Source organism: Limanda limanda, chromosome 1 (genome assembly GCF_963576545.1).
Source record: "Limanda limanda chromosome 1, fLimLim1.1, whole genome shotgun sequence".
In the NCBI taxonomy this organism is placed as follows: Eukaryota; Metazoa; Chordata; class Actinopteri; order Pleuronectiformes; family Pleuronectidae; genus Limanda; species Limanda limanda.
Window position 1 is genome coordinate 10,635,021 of NC_083636.1, and position 21,941 is coordinate 10,656,961.

Below are 21,941 nucleotides of genomic sequence, written 5' to 3' on the forward strand. Positions count from 1 at the left end.
AGAATGATAAATGACATCACATCTCTCTCCCACTCTCACATTTCTCTCTCTCTCTCTCTTTCTCACATTTCTCTCTCTCTCACATTTCTCTCTCTCTCTCTCTCTCACATTTCTCTCTCTCTCTCTCTCTCTCTCCCTCTCTCTCTCTCTCTCTCTCTCTCTCTCTCACATTTCTCCCTCTCTCTCTCTCTCTCTCACATTTCTCCCTCTCTCTCTCTCTAGCACCTTTGCTCCATTTCTCGTCGGGGAGGCGCTCACACACTTTCTCCTCCTCTTCCTCCTCCTCCTTCTCTCTCGTCGCTCGTATAAAGCCGCCGGACTGTACGGGGGGAGAACAACCCGGAGGAGAAGCATTGTTTTCCTTTTTTTTTGACAGGATGAACAACAGTTTCATAAACATGGCGTCGATAGGCGACTTCGACCCGCTCAACGCGTCTATCCCTGCCACCAAAGTTGAAATCACGGTGTCCTGCAGGTAGGCGAACGTGTTTCTCTTTCACCTGTGTGTGTGTATCGTTATCTTCAGACCGGGTTTACTGGAAATCCACCGAGCAGCCGGAACTTCCGCCTGTTCACTTCCAACTCCGTCCAAGTTTCTGCTCACCGACCAAACTGTCACGTTATCGCTACTTAATCTCAAATACTGTCGTGCTGTCAAAACTATTTATTAATGACAGCATGTCCACCTGACTTTCACAGGAAAGAATGCACTTCTTCTGTTGATATTTGGCCAATGCTGACACAACCAAAACGTCAACACAAACTTAGTTAAGAGTACCAAAGCTGCTTTGGCTTTTTTGCTTAGGTTAGCTACACGTTCAAGGAGATGCCCGCAGAAAACAAAATACATACTTAAAGTATGAAAATGAGCATTGTGAGCACTGACGAGCTCAGTAGTTCGGCATTTTCAAGCTGTGTTGCTCTGGCATGGACTGTTTATAAACATTGAAGACATGACAGCTGCAGAAGTGAAGCCAAGAGTGTCTCCATCGCCCCCTGGTGGCTGGCTGCAATATAGGTCATTAACTCTGTCTCCTTAATCGCCTCCTGGTCGCTGGCTTCAGTATGGGTCATTAATCCCCCCTCCTTCATGTCAGTGGAGGGGTTTGGGATCTTCAACTGTAAATAAAGATGGCCAAATCGATGTAATTCCAGGTAGATCTTACTGCAGTGATTTATATACAACTGCTAATTTGTATCGTAAATTTGGTTTTGATTTGTTATTTGATGCTGTTAAACAGTGGGGTTTCATTCCCCCGATTCTGCACAGACTTTGGCTCCGCAAAATGTCATCACAGCGAGATTGACAGCATTCGTACGTTGGAAATGTTGTCCTTAGCAGTGGGAGCAAGTTAAGATGTGTCATCCATCATTATGTGCCATTGCAGTGCGCGACTGATGATGCTGTTGTTGTCGTTGTTGGTGTCCCCCCCCCCCCGTCAAAAGAGGCCATATTTTGGCCTCTTTGCATATAAAACATGTCTAGTGTACCAAGGAGTTGTGTTGTGTTAGGGTGCATCTGTGTGTGTGCAAGTATCATGATGTGATAGAAACAGACAGGGAAAGGCTGGGCACCAGGCTGGAGTGTATTTAACCCCCTTTGAAGGGGGTCTTCCCCTCTCATTCAGCGGGGGATTGTGTTCTCTGCGTATGAGCAGGGGTGAGAAATGTAGAGTGTGGTATTTTTCCTGCCACACTGGTGACCCACAGGCTGTATTCTTCACAGGTTCAGCCACACGTTTTGAGAAGATAATCTTATAAATGTGTTGCCTCCATCAAATGAAAGAGGTAATATTTTACACAAGCTTTCTGTGACGTCTTTTACCACAACTGTTGCCTTTAATACACCTGTAAATGTTCAGAATGGACAACACTCACAACCATGTGAAAATAATGTTTTTTCTCATAAACACTTGGCGTTGCGTCACAACCCTGAGGCGGCACTGTCATGGTTAAATAGGTTAAGGTGTTTGTGGTAAGCAGTGATATCATCACTAGTGTTATATTTCTACAGGCTTTAAAAACATCCTCCAATAAGCTGAGGTTTGGTGACACACAGTATGAAGAGTATGTGATGATGTGAATATTGATTATGCCTGCAGTTATTCAAATGTTGAACAGAAAAATGAATCTAGAATTTCTTTCCCGGGTGTTGCCATGCTGTCAGTGCATTGTTGTGTTGGTCTGTTTTGATGAAAACATGAATCTCAATCACTACTGATCAGTATCTTATTCCACTGAGGGAGTTTGAGCAGTGTACAAAATGCTATATCTTACACTTGAACATAAATTCACATAAATAAACATTCAACATAAATCTATCTATCCTTTTAATCTCCTTTACTGTGATACTTTTGGCAAACTATCACAGAAGTCAGTCATGTGATTATGATTTATGTTTAACACAGGAAACTGTGCATGTTGGCACTGCTTTTATTTGGCCTGATTGTGACGCAGTTCAAAGATAAACTTTATGTCTTAATGGCATGTAGATGCCTTTCCTGCTCGACTCCCTCAGATACTGCAGTTGCTGTGTTTCCAGTAGATTACAGCTTCATCTCCTTAGTAACATAGTGCTCATGTCATCTTCCAGTTGAATATATGAACATGCTCAGGAAAGTTTTTTAATGTCTGAGTCACCTAGCTCCCCAGTGACCGAGTGTGTTTTGGTGGTGGTTGCCCTCCCACCTTCAACTTGAGGGAGAGTGGCAATGCCTAGGTTACGGGTAGGTATGTGTTTGTGTGCACTTACTGTACACATTTGTGACGCTTAGCATATAGGTTGTGTGTATTTTTATATATGCAGTCTTTTTAAGTGGACACAATGGGCAGTGCATAATATCACCATGGTTACTACTTTTTTAGGTTTCCCCTCTGTGTGTGTGTGTGTGTGTGTGTGTGTGTGTATGTAGGGGGTTGTTAAAGTGCAAAAATTAACTGAATAGACAATAGCCTGAGAGTGAGCAATGTTGTGCGTTGTGGCTGCAATGATTGTTGCTGTCATTCACAATTGATCGAGGATGACAGAGAGAGGGAGCTCGGACAAAAATCCATCTTCACAGGTCAGTAAGTGGAGTCCAAATTGAAATGAGTGTAAAAATCTGCAGCGATGAGTTAATTTGGCTTATTTCCAATGCAAATCAGTGTTCTTGAAACACTTAAAGTGTGCGTTCTGGGTTTTAAGATGTTTCAACCTGTTAGGGGAGAAACTGTAACTGGCAATTTGCGAACAAGTGACACATAATCATCTCTTGTTTTCCTTTAATTTCGATATTCATACTTATTCATTATTTTTAAGAACTGAATGACTTATCATGATCGAGAGCAAAGAAGACAAGAAAAAAAAAAGTTCGAGAGCCTTTGAGCATGCGCTCTCAGTCCGCAAAGCTCCTCCTGTGTAATTGTTGTGAAGTATGTGGTGATAAAAATCAGATCCTGTGAGTCTGCAGCTTATTGAGCTAATGCCCTGATAGTAAGAGCTGGGCTTGGACTAAGCAGTTAGCTGGAGACATTTTGCTGATTGATGGGGGAGTCTGTGGAATCAGCATGGATCGATAACGGTACTCAGCTCTGCCCACTGCGTTGAACAAAAGCACACATGCACCAAAGTATGTTCACACCTACTGTATGCTGCCGGCGCTACATATATGAATGAGTGGACACATAAGCCATTCCTCACCTGAACGCAGTCACAGAAGGATGAATTACTCCCTGATGCTCTTTAGCGTCACCACCTACATGTTGGAGCAAGGAGACTCTGTGATGAATGGCCCCAAGTCCAAATATTCTATTATCGCCATTGATCCGGCCAGCACACAGGCTGTTACCTGTTATTTCACACTCACACACAAGCACACACACACACGCGCACTCTCTCACACACACACACACACATTCATTTTGAAATCAGCTTTACACAGTTTGCAGCTAAGACTTAATTGTGAAGTGTTGGCATGTTCACACATTAGCGGCATTTGTCTCCACCCTTTTTTCAAACCTTTACCCTTAGAGAGGAGACATCATGTGAGCTACGCAAGGCATGGGATAGGCTGGTTTAATGCCCCAACCTCAGAAGATGCTGCTCAGTGTGTGCCCAGCATTATATCAGACCCGACTAATTGATTACTTAATTAGTCGCCAACTATTTTTGTAATCGATTAAATCGATAAGTTGTTGCAGCCTTGGTTCCAGCATCTTAAAGGAGACATATGATGCTTTTTCAGTTTTTCCCTGTCCTCCAGTATGTTATTTATAATGTGATCTGCAAAGTTACAGAAAACACTGCTCATCAAATGCCTCCTCTGTTGTCCCGGCATTGCACGCCCCTTAACAAAGCCAGGTAAAGCGAGAGTATGAGGAGAGTTATGTGTTTTCTGAACATTGGAGCATATAAACCTTTAAAAAGGAATAACCCAATGTAAAATGATGAACCTGAATGTGAGCATAATATACCTTCTTTAGAGCTGGCACTCAGCTTGATAGAAAAGTCAGAAATAACACATGCACACACAAAACCAGCCTGCCTGGGAGAGATGAGGAAGGGACGGGCTTCTGAGTAGGACCTAAGTAGGTTTTTTTTCTTCAGAATTTATTTCATTGTCAGCAAACCTCAAGACTATCGACAGCAATAATTCCCACACTCCCTCTTGTGTCTACCTCCTCTGTGCTGTCGAGCCATGACGAGAATAAAAACATAAGTCTGGATCTAGTTTTCCCTGTTGCCACAACATGTGCCGGCTTAGTCATGCATCTAATATCGTGCGTTGCAAATATTTCCTGACTGACTTCAGCAAAGGCTCGTTTTGAAATATGAAAGGAAGCTAAATTTGAAAACAAGGTCATATTTGTTCAGGCCTGAAGGCTGGGACACGCGAATGCCCTGATCCTAATAGGTTCACTCAAAAATATGTCATCACATCAGTTTCAAACCACAAGTGGTCCTGTAGTTGTTCTTGTCTTATCAAGTATTTTTTGGCAATTACAATTTTTTTCCTTAAAATTGATTGTTGATATTTGCTGAGGACAAAGTCTAAAGTCAGTGATTGGAAACTTCCCCACACAGCCTGGTGTCACAATCAGCTGGCTGTTGGCAGACTAGGTCATCACATGCTTGTCATGGTTTTAAAGCGGTCCATTGTATTCTGTCTCCTAGTGGAAAACCTGGCCTTTGTCTAATTTTGAATGGGCTCACTTGGCAGTGTGATAGTCTGTGTTGGCAGGCGCATACTGACAGTGTGAAGCTGGAAAACTCCCATTGAGTTCAAGTCGTGGTGTGCTTGTAACCTCTCGTTCTACTCTCTTCCTTTCTCTAAACGCTGGTGTTGAGCGCAGCAGGACTACATGAAGAGGGATGAAACTGTTGACACCACGTTGTCATTTGCATTATATAGCCTCCTACAAGTTCTATTAGTTCTTCAAAAATCCATATTTTATGTCAGCCATTTGGATGAAAACCGGACTTAGCCCAGCTAGTTTCAAAGCTGCTCATGTAATACGTTTTAAACTTGGATGCTGAATGTGATTAATTATGTATTAGGACAGAAAAGCAGCAGTGATCTATGACCGGACAACCAGCATTATGGTAAAATTGTGATACACGGTACTGTGGGTTGTTTTGGCCTCTGCCAGCCCTGCAGCCATTCTGTCACTTGTCCGGTCTGATTTACTAATGTTTACCCAGAGAATAGTCAGTTGTCTATGTTGCCAACACAAACAGCAGCACAGTCAATCATTTAACAACATCTTGTTTTTCATTTAGTCGTCTTTGGTATGTTAGTGAATTACCATTGTAGTATTTCTACATTGATTTCTTTTCTAAAGGAATTTGTTCCGATGAAAATCTCAATGCTCTTTAAGCACAGTTATAGGTCTAAAAAACAACGGAATGGCCTTAAGCCAGTGCTCAGTGTAGGTTTGATGGAATACTTTTAATACGCGGTTGCCGCAAAACAATATATTTATAATTTCTTTTACTGTAAATCTTTCACCATAACTCCAAATTACACACAGGCACGTGTTCCTTAAATAGTGGAAAAGTTAAGTAAATTAAATTCAGGTGGCCTTTTTTTGGATGGTTGCACAAAACAATATTTAAACCAATTTTAATCATCAGCTTTTTGATTGATTTCGGTGAGGAGAAGATGTAGAATAGAGTTGATGGACTATTGAGCCCTCAGTCCTCAATCAATTTAGCCCTCCCCAAACCATATTGATATTCGAGATACTATGAATTGCATCCTCCACTAGAGCAGTGTAATGTACATGCAATCAATAGAACACACTGTAAAAACCACTGCAACTACCAGATGTGAGAGTTCATATGAAAACATTTTGTGAATTTGGTGGAATGTCAGCCCGTGGAGCAGATAGTGGGAGGACACTTCAGGTTATTGGACTACTGCCAAGAAAAGGTTACAAAGTAGGTTGGATAAATAGGTTGTGTAAGGTTGTATCTTAGAAAAACAGAGACTTAGGACTATTGAAACAAGATATTACTATTATTTGGACTTCAGGCCCCTGCTGAAAAAAATGATAAATGTTTAGGTTGAAAAGTGATTTTATCTATGCTTGTTTTATTGATATTATCCATTGTTTACTCCACGAGATACTGCTAGCATCAAGTATTTAATTTCCAGGAATTTTAAGTGACTCAAAAGATCACAAGCTCCAGATTGCATCCAGTTGACTTCACACCATTGATTTTTACCAATTCACATTTTAAATCTTGCTATTTATTAATCCTGCCATTTCTCTCATTAAAACAGTGACAGCAGATCTTTCATCACCTGCCTCATATTTTTGTTCCAATGAACCACTTACCCTGCAACACCGTCCTTTAAAATTGTCATGACCAAGCTGCTATCTATTTTGAGGTTGCTCACTCTTTTCCGTCTACGGGGAGTGATTGCGTTGACCTTTTTGGTCCCGTGGAGCTAACATAATGGTCCTCTTATTGAAGACACCGCTGACAACCGTCACTTTGAAGGGAAGACGGGGTCGCCCGCTGCGCGCTGGTTCAATGCCAGCCAAAAGCACAAAAGGGATGTGTTCGCGTGTGCGCAGTGACACGACGGCTAATAACTTTTCCTGTGTGTTTACACATGGTTGTGAACTGCAGGGGGTGCAAATGATTTTGGATGACAACACAGTGGTGCTGGCAATCAGGGAGACAAAGATATATTGAAAGAAAAAACCCTTTCTGAGCTTGGATTGATGCCTTTGTCTTGTCCATGGTACACTATCTCTGTTCATGAGTGTGTTGGTGCCTTTAGTGTTGGAGGTCCTGTTCTGTAATCAGGTTTGGGTTTCTTCTAGTCAGGTCAGTAAAGATTAATGCGTGGGAGGAAATTACTATTGACCTCCTTGCTTCTGTTGTTCATTCGCTGCGGGTGGTTTTTCTACATAAGTTACCAGACAGTATGTGCACTGTGAGTCTCTGTGGGTTTAATTGCACACTAGACACACTTTGAGAACACACACACACGAACCACACACTGATACAATGCCCACACTCCATACATCAAGTTGTATAGCTGCAGGGAGAAAATAGATTGATAAAGATCTGATGAAGAGGGAGAGCATGTCATTGGCAAAGGTCAAGGGCTATGTGTCCACTAACATACACACACAACGCAACAGTGAGTTCTGCACATTCAGATAAAGTAAGTAGTGGGGTAATAGGTAACGCCATTGGCCTTACTCTCAAGGTTGGACAGCTGTGGAGTTATTTTAAAATGCAGGTGATAAAACATGGACTCAAGGACACACAGACACACACGAATGCCTTTCACATCAGCAACGTAACCTGAGCAGAGTGAGTGGGATACTTGCAAATAATAAACTGTAACATTACTGTATTTGTTGAAGGACAGTCACAGAGTGTGGGAGCTAGAAGTGTAGTTGTGAATTTGTGTGGTATGTGTGATATTTCTGCATAGCTTTGTCTGTCAGAAGAATTTGTTTAGATGACAATCTCACCTGTCTACAAGCGCAGCCGTACACTTGTGTCGTATACCTATGCTTTTACTTTAAAAATGATCATATATCCCATTTTATTAATCAAGGCACTGTGTGCCACATATATAGAGTGTATGTTCAGTGCTCCGATTTTACTCAATGACAAGGAATGTGTGCCAACCTGTTTTTATTCTCTCATGTACATGCTGCAGCTTTCATGGTGACAAAATCATAGGCATGGCTACAAATACAAGTGCTTTTGCACACAGTTCACTGCTTTTAAAATATTATTTTGCCTACAGGGTTATTGCTGCATAGAGAATAGCGACGTGGCTCCCTCAGTCAAATTTCGTGCTGCCTCCCCCTCCCCACAAATTCTAGTACAGTGGAAAAAACTTATAGTGATCAAGTTTGCCAAATTCATCAATATTAGCGGTTGATAACTATAAAATAGTTGTGTAGCTTCTGTATGATGACACACACACACACACACTTTACTTCAGAGATCCGCTTTCATGTATTTTTCTTTACATATTTTAATAGATATATTTAGACGTATTGGATTTGTTGTGTGAGAAATGATTTTATCAGAGCGGGTGGTTCTTTAGAGTTATTTTTAAAACATTCCTGTAAAAAAAATAAGCACTGAGACTGTTTGACCTCTCTGGTTCAAACAGGCGTTAAAAGCTATGCTCAATGGACCATCGCTGAAGGTGCCGGAGCCCTAGTAGCAAATTAAATCATCAATGGGTGCATAGATGTACAACAGAAAGCCCTGGAGAGCAATTCAAGTGAAGGACTGCATGAGGGCTGACACATGCAGACCAATAGAGTACATAATCCTCACGGCATGCGCACACATGCATTTAAAGCCATCACTTAAGCATTCACTTACACTCACAGGTAGTTGTGCTGCTGCACAGCCCATCAGTCAGTCAGTTAATGACATTTTCAGCATGAGACACACACACACATACACACACATAGAGCTCTCATTTCAACACAGATTCAGACTGTTTGACAGGCAAGATTACTTGACATACAGTAAATCACCCCAACAGCTGTATTTACAGCCAGGGATGCTGCCTCCCTCCCTTCTTGTCTCCCTTTGTCTCTCATTTAAAAGCCCCTAGCCTCACAAGCATGCCTCTAACATGAGCAAACGTACTCTCGACATCCTGTTGATAACGTCGTCCAAAGGCCACAGCGCACTCATAATGCAGGAAAAAGAAAGATATGGAGGTTAACACTGTATGAAGGGAGTCAGAGAGGGAGAGAAATAAAAATACCCCCTGTCTTCATCCCTCTCTCCCCCCCTCCATCCCTCCCTCATCCTCTTGCCCTGTTGTCGCCCACGGTAGCTCTGAGTAGCCTCATCACAACAGTTATACAAACATGCATGAGTGCTTACACACTCGCCCTGTCTGTCAGTCTGTAACAGTTATTCACAGAGACAGGCATGGGCAGACACAATCGCAAACCAACCATACGCACAGACAAACACAGACACACTTTCACGACTTGAGAAACATCTGATGTCCGATTTTTCTCATGTTCAGTGTGTACAACTGCAAAGACTTGGCTTTTGTTAGTACTGAGCAGTTGCAGGCTGTGTGTGTGTGTGTGTGTGTGTGTGTGTGTGTGTGTGTGTGTGTGTGTGTGTGTGTGTGTGTGTGTGTGTGTGTGTGTGTGTGTGTGTGTGTGTGTGTGTGTGTGTGTGTGTGTGTGTGTGTGTGTGTGTGTGTGTGTGTGTGTGTGTGTGTGTGTGTGTGTGTGTGTGTGGGTGGGTGGGTGGGTGGGTGGGTGGGTGGGTGGGTGCCGTGTCTGTGTCTGTGTGTTGATGCAGGAAACTAGGCGAGGTTGACTAGACTGCACTGAAAGCAGTGACAAAGGCAATTAAGGTAAAATGCCACTGGCACAGATGTTTGGCTGTGTGTTGCCCATCACTGATGTGTATTTTGTTGCACATGTCTGTGTATAAATGGATAGTGGCATGGCATATTTTATTGTGTGTGTGTGTGTACTGAGATGTTCTCTTGGCTCTTCCAGCCCTTGTCAAGAAGAATTAGGGCAGCCCTCTTAGAGAAGCACAGAGAGAATACAAGCTGCTGATGCTCCCCTTCAGTATGTGTAAGTGTGTGTGAGAGACTGGGGTTGTGTGGGAGCATGAGCTTTTCATCATGCTCTGTTGCAAATTAACAATACTGAATAGATCATTTAAATTGAAGAGGAAAAGATGTGATGAGATAAAAAAAACACATGCACAAAGAGAAGCAGGCACCTGTAACATTTGGCTCAATAACCTGTTGAGATCATCTGAGCTTCACACACGGACAGAAAATTCCCTTTCTGGCCATATTTCATTATCTGCAAACCACTGTCTTTCTGCCGATTTATTGTACTAATATCTGGTATTTTTATGTCATTAGCATCAGCCAATGACTATGCTCATGACGCCGGCAAATGAAAAATGCCTGCTGACAAATCTGCAGATATTTCAACAGTTTTGGTTTTTGATTACTTTTGGGCATTTTTTGTTTTCTTTCAACATTGTGAGAGGGCATTTTTCAAGATCTGCTTTGATTTCTCAAAGAAATTAGAATTATGTGTGAATGTTGATATAAAGAATCCAGACATATTTAGGTGGTTGGTATCGATGAGTGTGTGTAAATTCGTGCGGGTGCAAATCTGGATATAGTGGATTTAAGTCTATTTTTCATTGGGTAGGCTTTTTTCAGCTGCTGTGTGTGTATGGACTTCTTGCTAGCAAGAATCCATCTTGCCAGGCTTTAGGGTATCCACTCGTGGCCAAACCACCTATCTATATGTTCTATGAGGGAGGAGCTATTTGCAGACGCAGCCCTGTCTTAGGTGTGACGACAGCGAGAAGCGACTATTAGTTAACAATAATGTTGGCCCTTAATTCATTTTGCATACTTGCCTCTGGAGCTTTGGTATATCAGAAAATAAAGCTATTTCTTCATTGAAAGAAGAGCAAGGAGCATTACTAAAGGCTTTTCTCAATGGAAAGAATTTTTTCTCAATCTCCTTCCGCCTGGGATCAAACATAATGATGGATAGATGGTTCATCAAATCACCTGCCTACTAACTTACCCCAAATGGTTGTGTGTAATAAACCATCTGGCTCCTCAGGTTAGCAGCTCTCACCTTCATAGTAAGGTATATTGCATACTCTTACTTTACTCTTACTTTCTGTTGCAACTAATAACCCATTGATCAGAGAATTAAATTCGGAAGGAATTGCTTGAGAGAATTGTCTCTTAGGGAATCTGTTGTCATTCACAGATCCGCTTTAATGTCTGATTAGTATCTTTGTTTTTCCATCCAGTGTTATTGTTTGCATATATGTATAAAGTTTATTAGATCTGGAATACTGGACCATATACTATATTGCCTGAGCAGTTTGTATTCACTTGTTTGTGTACATGTGTGACATGGGGGACAACAGGGTTCGCTGAACTGGAAAATCATTGGAGCATGCACAGGGTGCTCCATGTGGTTTTTGCGTCTCTCTATATGTGTGTAACTGTATCTAGTTCATTGAGATGTTTCAGTCTTCAGAGACCCTATTCAGGTCACGGTCAAAGAGAAAGAGTCATACAGAGAGAGGGAGAAAGAGAGAGAGTGAGGAATGGAGGAAGAAGGAAGTAAAACAGAGGGCACAATTGGATTTAATGCTCTGCGCTCCTAGTGAGAAAACCCCCTTTCTCCTCTAAAAGGAGGACAGAACAATAGAAAGGAAATAAACAAACACTAAAGGTGTTTAAAGGCTTGGATAATAATCAAGGTATTTGAAAAGAGAACACAAGAACCAGGGAGGTTTGAGGAAACAGATGTGAAGCCAAAGAAATGTGATGAGAAGACGCAACACTGCATGCGCTGAGCTCAGCAGCAGCAAATTCCAAGGGGAGTTTTGGGCGACGAGGATGGTACATCTGAGGTGAGGCCGATTAAGAATTGGTTTTGGGACAAGATGCTGGTACTAAAGCAGCATCTACTGGAGCTCAATATTGCATTAAATAAACTGTAAGAAGACTCCATCATTACTTTAAGCCCTGCATACAAAATCATATTAATTACATTAAAACATATCAAATATATATGTACTAATTCATGTGCTTGAAAATGGCCCTTTATTAATAGTTGCCAATGCTGATGCTTCAAACTATAAGCATAATTTCTTATCTTTTATTTTTGCCATAGAGGTTGAGCTAGTTTCTACGTAAGCGTAAGCGTAGAAACTAGTAAATACATGCTAACCCGACATTACTAAAGAGAGTAAATGAAAAATATGAAGAAATTACACCATGTGTTCTTTTTACAATACAATACATGGTCTTTCTGTGTGTTTATCAGAAGATGGCTGCAAAGGGGATTTCAAAAATATATAAAAACTGTTTTAAGATCTTGCCATGCTTTACTTATCAATAATGATTAATTATATTAGCAACAGCAGCAGCAGCAGCAGCAGCAGCAGCAGCAGCAGCAGCAGCAGCATAACCACACTTGTACGGCTATAATTCTTAACCTAGAAAAGCACACACAGCCTCTAAACTCTGCACCTCCGTGTTATGTGGCTTTTAAACTCCCTCGTCTTTTTCACGCTCTCACTCTCAACTTTTCTCTCTTTCTCTGCACCAATGGTTAAACCTGGACTCCCAATACCGCCTGCATTGACAGAAATAGAGCAGCAACACACACGCACACACACCCAAAGTTTGGGACTGATAATTAGGGAGCCTGCCTCTCTATATGTGTAACTCTCTTTTACTCAACACTTGAATCATTTTCTTCTCCTCTCCTCTCCTCCAGTGGGCTAAAACCCCAATTTGTTTCTGTGGCGAAAGGGGAGGGTTGTGAGGGTTCCCTGTAGATGGGAGGGTTTACTGTTGTGTCGTCAAGGTAGCACGCAGCGACGCGACACGGACTAGAGCCAGTCCAAAAATCATTGTGGAAATATTCATTAATTTGAACAGGGAGAAACAAGAGGAGGGGAAAGGGAAGAGAGGGATAAACAGCATGAAAAGGAAGGAACTGAGGAGTGAAGAAGGGAAAGTGGGGTGGAAGAGGAGAGGATAGGAGACATAGAGAAGGAAAAAGAGGAAAGAAGTGAAAAGGTGAGCGTTTAAAAAACAACAACACAACAGCGATGGTGGCATGCTTTTTGAGTCGGCTTGAAAAAAAGCTCACGCGTGTGCCGCAACTGTCAGTCAAGTCCTTCAAGTAGCCTCAATTGGATGTCAGCAGTTGCCATGGTTACTGTCCCCATACTTCTGTTATCGTTTGGCTCTACTTGTTGACACGGAGGTGTGTCTCCAGTCCGTGTGTGTTTGTGTGAAAGAAAGAGAGACAACCCCCCCTCTGACCTCTGTTGACCTCTGAACATTTCACATAAATAGAGAATTGCTTTATCAGATGAAGATACTGCATCACCATCTGTCTGCCTTACTGTCCGTCTCTTCATGGACCTCCACCGTCTATCTATTGTCCCAATGTTTCACTTTTTTATTCCTTCTTCCTCCAGTGTGTGAATGTGTGTGCATACATGTGTGTTTTCTGCCCATCTGGTATCTGATTTCACTTCCTGTGGCTGTGAGTGACAGCTGTCAGAGGTGATGCGTCAGAGGTAGGGCCAGGATGGCAGGAGATTGCACTGGTATACGTGGGTCGACCTTAGGGATGAGGAAGTCTAGCTTGACAGCAGTCTGAGATCAGCACTGTCATATCTGCCTCATGACTTTTTGTATTGTGGTGAGTGTGAGTCTGTGTGTGCGTATGTGCAGTGCCGGGGCTAAGGATACTGCATCTTTGTGAGCGTGTATTCATATCACTTCCTATTGGAAATATGGAACGATATAAGCAACTGAATAATATTTTGACATTTATTCACAAATGCAAATTGCTTCTGTATTGATTTCTGATGTTGATTATGTGGCTTGTAACTCACCTCATCTGCTCAAATCTGGAACTGTCAGTGTTCACAGAAAAGTGATAACCAGCCTAATGATATCAATCATCCAGGATCACCAATGTTTGCAGGGGTCTTTTATTTTGTGGCAAATTCATAAAAGATTTGAGGCAGTTTTAATTCATATGAATGAAATATAATAAATACATTAAACCCCCCATTCCTGTGGACATGATCCTGGTCCTGTTCACCCAAAATAACTGCGCAGGAGCATTGCCAAGATGACTTCTGAGTGGTGACACCTCCCAATAAGGACTTACATAGACCCTGCACCCATATGTGTATCAAATATATAAATAAACTTGCAGTTTTTTAAAAGCTACCTTCTCAGTCAGAGGAAGTTGTTTGTCTCAGGCGTTTGTAATCATTTAATGGGGGTGCTTGGCCTCGTGCATGGTGTCAGTTCTTGTTGCACTAATTGCCTTAAAAGCCCAGTAAGTGTATTATTGAAAAGGAGTGCCTGCATTTGAGTTGCCCTTTGGCAGTGAAATTGTGTTTTGCATGTGCAATTTCATTTGCACATGGTCATAGCTTCATGTGTCGATTATTTCCTTTAAGCCATCATTTTGTATTTCATTTGAACGTCTGATAGCGGCTAGAATATATTAGAATACTTGGAGAAAAGTATATAATCCACCCAGTTAAGGCTGAGTGGATCACTTAGGGTTACGTTTAATAATTTGGAGTGTCCTCCAGTTAGACGTGGCAGCACATTCAAAGAGAGAAACTATCATGAAGTGATTAAGCAGCGAGTGAATTGGAGATGATGCACTGAGCAAGACGTTTTCTTGTGTGAATGAGCGAGCGTGCACCAGAGAGAGTGAGAGCCAGCAGAGAAGCCAAAGATGGCATTTTTGTATGGAAGGATGAGAGGAAGAGATCGAGAGGGAGAGGGATGGAGAGAGAGTCTCATCTAAACATAGCAAAGCTGAAAGCCTGAGGGAAATCCATGGAAGAAATCAATATTCTCAGAGACTAAGAGGAAACTGTCTCTTCCACAGCAGGATTCCCTTGCTTGTCTTCAGAGTTGATCAGCTGATTGATGTCCTGCCTGATATTTATGTGACAAATATGCACAAATTACAGTCAAAATTACACATTAACAACAGAATATAAGAAGATATTTTTTTTTTGTTCAGGAACTCAGCTAAAAATACTTTAACTATTTTAGTCTGGTACCTTTTCTTCCTGCAGACTTCTCTGTGACTCGGATGGCAGCTTTTAGCTTTCCGCTGTCTGCCTCTGGATGAAAGGAAGGAAAGGAGCGAGAGAAAAACGAGAGAGCCATGACTCATACACATCATCCTCTGAAGTGGAAATCCTGAAAACGTGTTTCTCACACACGCACATACATACACACACACACACACACACACTCACACACACACAGTATTGCGCGCAGGGGGAGCCCAGGAGCCCATTTGGAGTGCCACCATGTGTGATATGCTTTGAGCAGCAGCCAGTCACTGCGGATCCTTAAATTCTCTCTCAAAGGGAGAAAGTGTATTTTAACTGGTGTCCCTAACTGTACCCCCAACGCAGAGCAAGGGAAATACTCCTCGTCTTCAGCCAGATGCTGCCACATAGCTCTTTGTACTCTGTCTGAAATATAGAGGTGTGCATATATCTTCTATTGTCCTGATTTATTCATAGATTGTGATGGACAGTGGCCTGACAACAGATGGTCTGCAAATATGATTTTATTTTTGTGGGGAAATATTAAGCATCCCAAAACTTGACCACAGAGCAAACCATTTATTATTCATTACACCATATGGCTACAGAGAATACTCAGTTGTGTTTGTTTGAACGCATAGCTTTAAGGATAAAGGTGGTGATATTGATGTTCTTATTTTATTTCCCTTTATTCTATCCCTGGTTACTTCCTGAAGACCTTTCCAAGCTGATTCATGAACAAGGAAGTACCCAATAAATCTAGATCCAGGATTTTTAAAAATTAAAAATTGTAATCATTTACATTTTGAAAGAATGTCTATGATTTCTCAGATAACAATTATGGATCATGGGGTATGGACATGAAAATAGTTTTTTAGGTGACAGATATTCACAGATATTTATGTTTAAATTTGGTGCTGATCCAAATACAAATACGGATCTAGTTTATTAAGATATTGATACAAGTTATTTACTCAAACACTAGAATACTAAAGTAGCATTACTCAAACAGGCGCTGAAACAGTTCCATCAATAAAGTATAGATTGACAGAAAATTAGCAACTGTTTACAAATAATTGAGTCATCGTTATCATAATTTTCTAAAGCAGTTTCTTTGGTTGAAGGATTGGCTGCGTTTTCTCTATTGTAAACTAAATAAAGTTTGATATTCAGATAAAACAAGATATTGATACACGTTCGGTGCATATGCAGACATTTTTCAGAATAAGAGCTAAGCTGGAAGATTCACCATTCTCCCTATGACACATCAGCCTCAAAACCATTTAGAGGCTGTTATTTCAAGGTGATTGCATAAGGTTGTTTAAACCAGGTTTTTCTTTTAAGCATGTAAACAGGAATGTCAATGGAAATGTTTGTTAGATGGATTATGTGTCCATCAGTGTTTTTGTTGCCAAGGACAGACAACACAATGGGCAAACAGACAAACATACCAATGGGTAATCTAGTAATTTAGTTTCTGTGCATCGGCATTGTGTGTTTTGAGATAAAGGAAGGAAACTCAAACACTCCAAACTGAACTGGAACATGAAATCTGAGACAAATGACAACAACTTGTTTTGCAAAGGGTCTTGACATGAAGCAGTGACCTATCACTATAAGCGATGCTATAGAGTGAATAAGATGATTAATGAGCAGAAATAACCAAGTTGATACTAAAGGTGTGTTTGGCTTGAGAACAAACACATGAGCTTGAGATGGAGAGAAAAATGCCATAGGTGGTGTTGATGAGAAAAGAAGAAAAGCAGAGAGAAGAGCATTTAGAAACAAAAAAAAGCTACTGATGGTTTTAGGGCTTTGTCTGACAGCCTTTCACAGTCTCTTACAATTCCAGGGATAGAAAGGATAACCGAAAGCATTACCTCCACGCTGAAGGCTTCTCTGCAACCAGCAAACGTCAGGGTACATTAAATGGAAGGAATAAAGTGGATGGAAGAGTAGATTTAAAATTCTGATCGTGGCCTATATGCTTAGAGAGTGATTTAACCTCATCGAAGTTTTTGACCTGTCCTCTTCTCTCCTCCTTCACACTCATTCTCTCATAATTCTCCAATCAGAATTAGGTCTTATACCGCTTCTATACCAGCCCATTTAATTTTCTCCAGCCTTCCCCCTTTTCTTTTTGGGGAACATAAATTCTTCGCCATTTCATTAATGTCCATCTCTGATGAAACACAATGGTTTGCTGAGACAGAGGACTGCACAATGTGTCGCTGGTCCCAGGAGAATAGGAGCTTAGACCTCAGTGTTTCCCAAGCATGAAATTAAAATCCATAAAAATCTGGATTCCCATAAATAATAAGAGTCTATAAGTTGAAACCTCTCCAACCTGAAGATAGTGTTGTTTATGGTGAAAGTAATTGCAGGATGTTTGTGGCGGTTCATCTGGCTGTTTATATGCAACACGGGAGTTGAGAGATTTTTTGTTGTGAAGTGATGTGAATGACGAAGTCAAAGCTTACTCTCTGTTTGAACTGCGAAGGTTCTGTTTGAGCACAAATAAACTCAAACATGTGAAGATAAGATAATATGTTGCAATTTTTTGCAGTTATTTCTCCAATAGTGTATAGTCTTTTTGCTATAGTGAGTATTTATGGCTGCAAGATAGTGTGTTGGAGATTGATGCAATTCAAAGTGTTTAAGGGTGATATGACAAAATACAAGATGTTAAAAACAAATTAAAAAAGAAATTAACATAATTAACATTTGAATGCAAGTAATTCATTGAAAAACTACAATAAAAGAAAGTTTTAGCAAATCAAAATAGAATTATTAAAAATATCCAGGATATAGGTGCCACCATTTTTTGTCTAGCATGACTTTTGCCCCTGTTTTTACAGCGTAAAATAATAATAATTTAGATTTTTAGTTGGTTTGTTTGATCCATTTCACATCCACTATCCTGGGAGGAGGCAGTTGTTTGTGAGATATTCTGCAGACCACCCGAAGGGGACAATCAAGATGATTTGTCTGAAATGTTGTCCATCATTATGGAAGTACCATCAGGATATAGTTACACAGGCAACACCTGAATCAATTTATGTTGGTTTTGATCTGTTCATGGAATTTATTGTTGAAGAAAAGTATGGACAGGCATTGGTAGGATAACCCTTTAATAAATATGTATAAGAGGTGATATTTGTCATATTGTAATTTACACCCGCAGCTCATACGCCTCAGTATCATGGCTGTGGTCCATCTAGTACTTTAAATATTGTTTGTGTCTTCACACCACAGGGATACTGTAAACAGAATGTGATGGTTATGACTCATGCCCAGCGCACTACATAAATAGTTGTTTTTAAAATGCACTCAGTGACACATTCGGCCGCTAATGATTTTCTTTCTCACCAAGGAAACTATGTTTATAACTACTTTATCCCCTTGTGTCTTTACAGGAACCTGCTGGACAGGGACACCTTCTCCAAATCAGACCCAAGTAAGATCAACCACCACAAATCTGTTCAAGCCACCGTTAATGATTTTTAAATTCAGAGAGCAAAAGATCTTTTCTCCTTATCATTTCCAAGCTTCACAATGAGGAGAAAAGTAATGAAGAAAGTAAAAGGCAAAGAGAAGGGAAAATAATTTCAATTAAATATAGTCAGTTTGCCAACATAACGAAAAGAAAGTAGGGAATGAGGCAAGAAGCAAGAACATGAAGGTGTAAATGGAAGAAAATGATTGGATTTAAATGAGTGTATAGGAGAATTAAATGAATTTGTGACTAAATAAGGGTATTTTCTTTAGTTTTCTTTAGTTTGTATTTAAGTTGTGAGTCACTCTAAGTCAGGGGTTCTCAAACTTTTGCAAGCTGGGCCCCCCCAAAGCTGGTTGGGACCCCAATTGCAACGTCGTGGTCTTGTGAATGTGTTTGTATGTGTAGCTGTGAGCTACTTGCACAGGAATAATGAATAAGGCTGTGCTAGGCAATGGTTCCTAACAAAACGAACAGTACACAATGTAGACAGGGACAGCACAGAATAGTATTCAAGTGCTGGTGTTTTATTTGTTGCAACACGGTGGATGATTGAAGATGTAAAGGTAGGTGTTAAGGAGAAAAGGGCTAGCTGCAGTTGGAAGAAGTTAGCTCTTGGGGCTACGAGCTTTCTAAAAAGACTGTGGAGCAAATTACTCCTTAGATCAGGTTACGAATAAGCCTACTGCAGGTGCAGGAAGGTATTACTCAGGAAGGAGTGTCTTTAAAAAGACTGTTTATAAATCAATGAATAAAAAATAATATTATTATTGTTTTTTTATTGTTTTTTTCTCCGTCTGTGACTTCGCGCCCCCCCTGTAGAGTGCCCCCCCCCCAGGGGGTTGCTCCCCCCACTTTGAGAACCACTGCTCTAAGTGTTTAAGAAGCTTTGAAGCTTTTCCCTATAGATTGATAGAATGGCTGGCAATCCACCTCCTCTCTCCTCACAGTTGAAATCATTATGATACTTTTAGTTCCAGGGCGGTACGTTGATGTTCTCGGAAATTTGCCTACTTGCGTACTGTCCAAGAATTAGAGCAGAGCAAACCCTATCTACTCTATGACAGACTCTTATGAGACTTTTCATATTTGAGACCTGACAACTTGACTTTACTTTAGACTGAACATATATTCATGAACTGGTTTTAACTTTTTAGCTATTGAAATATTTTTATGAATGTATTGTAATGTGATGAACCTCTTTCATTGGCTCCCAAACATTTTTTATTATCATTACTAATGTCATCTCATTTGTCTGCAACATCAAGGATTAGGAAAACTAATGCAACGAATTGTCCTCTCATCTGCTAAAAATGAAAACAGTGGATGGTGGAGAACTGGTTATCAAAATGTTTAATGGCATGTGTTTGTATCAATGCTTCCACAGCTGAATGGAATAGTTCTTCAGAAAATTCTTATTTGCTTTCTTGCAGAGACAGAGAGAAGATTGATAACACTCATATGTCTAAACAGTAAATATAAGAGCTCAGCTAGGCAGGCTAACAGAATGATTGCCCATTAGATGGCTGTGCCGATTGGCCAAATTATATTACATGTCTCTATCCAAAGAAAGACTTAGGGCCTGATCTACTAAAGGTAAACCACTGCAAACTTGATTGCGTGCAGAATAACATGCGCTGTCAATTTAGTACAATTGCCTTAATTAATATGCAATAACGGGTGTTTCTACCCGAGTGCGCAAAATATTGGGAGGAATGGATGCAAATACTTAAATTTAACACACGCAATGTGATTCACAGAGCCTGAAAAAAATTGCGGTGGTTGTGACTGTATCTATATTTAGTATGTTTGAAAGGTAGGTGCAACTGTAAAGGGGAGGAGACGGCTTGGAAGAAGACTGAGAGAACTGTTTTTTCCTGCTCGTGTTAGCATGTTTGGATTGAAGGAAGCAAAAATAATGACCCTCATGCCAGGGCACTGACGGCCATCGTCACACCAGATAAGCGTTGACAAGCTGCTCTGGTGTGCGCTCCGTTTGCGCTACAACGGCCCGAGTGTCTCGCCTGAGCGCCCGTGCCACAAGGGACACAACTCTCATCTCCTCTGCAATATTGTTCAGAGGCATCTCTTCAACCAGCCCCCACCTGTTTTATTTACCGAGGTTTTATTATGAGCAATTTTTTCTATTGTTCTTATTCATATGTCCTGCCATCTTCTTTTAATTTTATTGTTTTTTGTTTTACCCAAAGGATTAACATCCTAGCAGATACTCTCCCATATCGTGTTTCTTTGAGTTGTTTGTATATTTCTTTGAACATGGGTGGGAGTTTGTTCAAGGGAATGTGAGTAGTATGGGATCAAAGTTAAGATCACTGTTATCAAAGACGGTGTTTGCCATCTCGAGCTGTGTCTGAATTTGGGATTATGATACCAGGAGCCACTTTTGGTGCTCTATACTGACTCACCCACACAGATACAGTCTCTCTCTCTCTCTCTCTCTCTCTCTCTCTCTCTCTCTCTCTCTCTCTCTCTCTCTCTCTCTCTCTCTCTCTCTCTCTCTCTCTCTCTCTCTCTCTCTTTCTCTCTCTTTCTCTCTTTCTCTCTTTCTCTCTCTCTCTCTCTCTCTCTCACACACAAACACACATACACACACACACACACACACACACACGTGCTGTCTTTGCAAAACAAAGTATGTCAGCACATTTATAGAATGTTGGTGGATAAAAATGACTCAACCTGGTCGTGATGACAGTTGATGAATATGATGACGAGGATGACAGTGATTAGGAGGGTGAGAGGATGGAAGAGGACGCTCAGGCCTCAGCCATACATTTAGGCAGGCTTTTATGCTGAGTAGCACTTGTGATTATGCTGAGCATGGCCACTTCAGTGTGCTAATATGAAACTGCCCGACAAGGGAAAAGAGTGAGGATGGAAAGGAGGGAGAAAAAAGAAGAGTCTTAAGATGATGGAAATATATAGATATGTCTCTTTAATCCCTAATAAATTTGTGAAATATTTTCATATGTTTCCGCTCTCTTATCTGAAAAGCTGTGGGAAGACTGAGCTCAGTATTTTGACTTAAATATTACTTTCCTGTTTTGGAAAATTGCATAATAGCCTCAAGTAATGTCTTTCATCTTCTGAAGGAAATATAATATCTAGTGTTAAGCTTCATAAATAAAACCACTACAGGCTTTGATATCATTTACTTACTCTGAATCATACATTTTTTGTTTGCAATCTTGTCATATTCTAACAAACACAATACCTTGAGATTTACCATTCCCCTTAGTTACAAATAAAACAGCTACAAAGTCTTTGTACAGATGTGTGGAAAATACTTGGATAACTACTATA

General features: G+C 40.8%; 1 protein-coding gene across 1 annotated transcript in view; it reads left to right on the forward strand.

The window, feature by feature from the left end:
* The first annotated feature begins 299 nt into the window (after positions 1-299).
* Positions 300-21,941, forward strand: part of LOC133001576 (copine-8-like) — a 32,366-nt gene continuing 10,724 nt past the window's right edge. The window contains exons 1-2 of the mRNA XM_061071187.1: positions 300-475; positions 18,538-18,578. Coding sequence (XP_060927170.1) covers positions 378-475; positions 18,538-18,578 — 139 coding nt within the window. The 5' untranslated portion in view covers positions 300-377. The remainder of the gene's footprint in view (positions 476-18,537; positions 18,579-21,941) is intronic.